Source organism: Egretta garzetta, unplaced genomic scaffold, assembly GCF_000687185.1.
Source record: "Egretta garzetta isolate BGI_Z169 unplaced genomic scaffold, ASM68718v1 scaffold141, whole genome shotgun sequence".
Classification (NCBI taxonomy): Eukaryota; Metazoa; Chordata; class Aves; order Pelecaniformes; family Ardeidae; genus Egretta; species Egretta garzetta.
In genome coordinates this window covers 264,984-269,164 of record NW_009258664.1, presented here as the reverse complement: position 1 = coordinate 269,164, position 4,181 = coordinate 264,984, and the positions used below count along the sequence as shown (strand labels likewise).

General features: G+C 46.8%; 1 protein-coding gene across 1 annotated transcript in view; it reads left to right on the top strand.

Annotated features, from left to right (window-relative positions):
- The first annotated feature begins 247 nt into the window (after positions 1–247).
- Positions 248–4,181, top strand: part of RIT1 (Ras like without CAAX 1) — a 6,773-nt gene continuing 2,839 nt past the window's right edge. The window contains exons 1-3 of the mRNA XM_009648448.2: positions 248–365; positions 1,303–1,376; positions 1,789–1,980. Of these exons, the coding sequence (XP_009646743.1) occupies positions 311–365; positions 1,303–1,376; positions 1,789–1,980 (321 nt within the window). The 5' untranslated portion in view covers positions 248–310. The remainder of the gene's footprint in view (positions 366–1,302; positions 1,377–1,788; positions 1,981–4,181) is intronic.

Here is a 4,181-nt window from a genome sequence, read left to right as displayed (position 1 = left end):
TTTCGTGAACGCCCCAGCCCGGCTCCGGGCGCCCCCCCGCGCCCCGCCGCCGTGCCCGGGGAGCGCCGTGTGTCACCGCCTTCCGCGTTTCGGCTGCGTCCAGCTTTGTTTCTGAAACGGCTGACGGGGGGGCTTTGGTGAGGACCAGGGCGTCGTTCTCCCTGTTTCTGAGTTAGTTAACCTATTCCGTTTCCCCTGCTTCTCTCGAGCCTTGCACATGGGTTTATGTTTTAGCTGTTAGCGAAATAATGCTGAAGCAGCAGATGTTTACCGAGACTTGTGCAATTGTGTCCGATTCTTGTTTCCAGCCATGACCATGCAGTTCATCAGTCACCGGTTTCCAGAGGATCACGATCCCACAATTGGTAAGAAAAAGCTTCCTTTTCGCCATTCGCTCCCTCTCGGAGCAGGTTAAGCTGTTGTGGGGTCTGTTGCTTTAAAGCACTCGATTTAAAGAAAGCTGTACATTTGACTGTAAATTGAGGACTCGGGTCCCTCAGATTGCTCACATAAAGGTGTCAAGTTCTGAGAGTGCTGTGAGGACTGGGATACATATCCTGAGTTTTGGAACTTTAATGGTTTTCCTCTCGCATACGTTCAGGCCGTATGCTATCTGTATTCGTATGTTGGCAAACGAGGGTGAAAAATTGCTGATAAGCAATTAGTTGTCTATCAAAAAATCCAGTCTCCATGCTCAACTCTCTGCTATTAATTTGTCAGGCCAAATTGCACTCTGTTTTTCAGAAATTGGGAGGGATGCAAGCGCTTAACAACTTCCTCCATCGCTGCATGACTTTTGCGGCATCTCTAAGAGAAACCTTGAGCAGCAGCAACGCTGTCAAAGGAAAAGTGGGGAAAACAGCCGGCTGCTTGTTGAAAGCGGACGGCTGCAGTGTGGGAGTGCTGACTTAGCGGGACAGAATATTTACTGTCTTACTCTTAAGAAAATGGTAGTTGGTGGTGGCCAGTTCTTCTCTTGAATCACGAGTATTCTCTGGCTTTGGGAACACTGTAATGCTCTTACTCTGTGCTTTCCACCAGCGTGTCCAAAATGGAATTCGTAGGATGTGGTCACATCCGTCAGAAAGAGCGTATACAATAGCAAACAGTTGGGAGGATACTAAAGCATGGCAGAACAATTCAAAATTCAATTTGATGTTAAACAAAGATCAGAGTAATTTAGTATAGCAATATTACCAGAGTCGGTTCTTCTGCTGTAACGTTCTCTTCATGGACTGACGACTAACAACTGTTGTAATTGTATTCCAATCTTGTTCTTTCCAATGTCCTGTGAATTCACAGAGGATGCTTATAAAATACGAATACGCATTGATGACGAACCTGCCAATCTGGATATTTTGGACACAGCAGGACAGGTATGTGAGTAATAAGTGAATTGGGAAGATGTTAAAAAGTCTGTAATGGTCAGGTGTAGAGGCAGAAATCCTGTAAAAGTGTGCCTGTCTTCTCTTCCAAATTGTTTTTTGAGCGTTCTTACTTGTAAGCATCACGTTGCTGTTCATGAGCAACAAGCAATACATATTGGCCGCTAAATGACACAATTTCTATATGGTCATGGTATGATTTCTACAGCAAAGGGAAATTTGGTGTTAATCCCAGACATCTGCAATGTCTTGCCATATATGTATTAGGACGAGAAGATAGATGACCAGCTTGGTCACAGGGTTCCTATGCAGCTGGTTCTGGAATGCATATTGTGTGTCCCTTTCTGAGCAAATTAGAAAGTCGTCATATTTGCGCAATTGAAATGTAATTGTCTGTTTCTAGGCAGAGTTTACGGCCATGAGAGACCAGTACATGAGGGCTGGCGAGGGATTTATCATCTGTTATTCAATCACAGACCGGCGCAGTTTCCATGAAGTGCGTGAGTTCAAACAGCTAATCTATCGCGTTCGACGCACTGACGACACTCCTGTAGTCCTGGTGGGAAATAAATCTGATCTAACGCAGCTGCGGCAGGTTTTTGAGCGTTCTTACTTGTAAGCATCACGTTGCTGTTCATGAGCAACAAGCAATACATATTGGCCGCTAAATGACACAATTTCTATATGGTCATGGTATGATTTCTACAGCAAAGGGAAATTTGGTGTTAATCCCAGACATCTGCAATGTCTTGCCATATATGTATTAGGACGAGAAGATAGATGACCAGCTTGGTCACAGGGTTCCTATGCAGCTGGTTCTGGAATGCATATTGTGTGTCCCTTTCTGAGCAAATTAGAAAGTCGTCATATTTGCGCAATTGAAATGTAATTGTCTGTTTCTAGGCAGAGTTTACGGCCATGAGAGACCAGTACATGAGGGCTGGCGAGGGATTTATCATCTGTTATTCAATCACAGACCGGCGCAGTTTCCATGAAGTGCGTGAGTTCAAACAGCTAATCTATCGCGTTCGACGCACTGACGACACTCCTGTAGTCCTGGTGGGAAATAAATCTGATCTAACGCAGCTGCGGCAGGTAAATGGCACAAAGGAAGCCCATGATTACAAGCTATTTCTGTTGTAAAGTGCAGTAATACAGGAGGTCACACTCCCTTCCTTAATTTTTCTGTGTGTTTACTATATAGTAGGTTTAACATTAGGGAAGTATTCGTTTAACCCAGAATGTGTTGAATAACGAAATGCGTATGGTAATCACTAAACTCAATTCTTCAAGTTGAGGCTTTGGTTTTCAGCTGCTCTTGGGCTTTTCCTTTCTTTTAATTCTTGAAAGGAGATACCGTTACTATAGATCTAGCAGTCCGTAAGCCACTTGCATGTACTCATCCAAACTGCGGGTGCAAGTGTGCGAAGAATGGAGGCGTAAGGATGGAGAACTGGGGTAAGAATGGACAGAAAGAAGAACTACTTTCAGCTTAAGGAAACAGTGACTCCCTTCTGTGGGAAAACAGTTTGAAGCAGAGCTTCGCTGGAAGGAGGTATTTTGCACTGAAGGTATTTAAAAGAAGGGCAGATGAGGTGCTTAGGGCCAGGGTTTAGAGGTGGGATGGCAGGGTTAGGGGAACGGTTGGACTTGATGATCTTAAAGGTTTTTTCCAGCCCAAACAATTCTATGATTCTATGAAACGTACTTTGGAAAACAAGTTCCAGGGGTGCTGTTTGTATACCAGGAATGAGAGGAATTTTCAGTGTGCGTTGTAGCAGGAAAATTCTGGTAGCTAGGGTAGAACACCCATGCTAGGAGATGTAGGGTACAGGATGAGGAGCGGGTGTTGCTTTTCTGTGGCCTTGGCAAGATGGCGGGGGGGTGGGTTGTTTTAGTGTGGTTTGGTTTTTTGGAAAGGTTTTTCTTGGTTCTGGGAAGTAGTTTGACAAACATTTTGATTTTGACCAGGAGAAGGAAATACCCTTAGCTTATCAAACTGGCAAATGCTTATGTTGGGGCCGAGGACTGCTTGGGTTAGGCAACTTCTAGATTAAGCTCCAAGAAGAGAGTTGGGTGGAGAGGAACCTGGTGAAGTTCAACATGGGCTTGTGTTGGGTGCTGCCCCTGGGGAGGTGGAACCCCATGCACCAGGACAGGCTGGGGGCTGACCTGCTGGGAAGCAGCTCTGCCCAGAGGGACCTGGGAGTCCTGGGGGACGACAAGGTGGCCATGAGCCAGCAGGGTGCCCTGGTGGCCAAGAACGCCAAGGGCATCCTGGGGTGCGTCAAGAGGCCAGCAGAGTGAGGGAGGTTCTCCTCCCACTCTGCTCTGCCCCAGTCAGACCCCACCTGGAGCACTGGGTCCAGTTCTGGGCTCCCCAGTTCAAGAAAGATGAGGAACTCCTGGAGAGAGTCCAGGGGAGGGCAACAAGGATGATGGGGGGACTGGAGCATCTCCCCTAGGAGGAAAGGCTGAGGGAGCTGGGCTTGTTCAGCCTGGAGAAGAGAAGGCTGAGAGGGGATCTCATCACCACCTACAAATATCTCAAGGGTGGGGGTCACGAGGACGGAGCCAGACTCTTCCCAGGGGTCTTGGGCAGGGGGGTGGCACTGGGTGAGCTCTGGAGGGCCCCTCCCACCCCTACCATTCTGTGTAATTCTGTGAAAAGAATGTTCTTTGAAGGACTTTGTTGTTTTGTGAATGTCCAGAGAGTCTCTTGCAGATGATTTTGCTTTGCTAGAGAAGTGATGAGTGAAAGAGAAAGAAAAACAGAGAAAATATTTAGAGATCAGC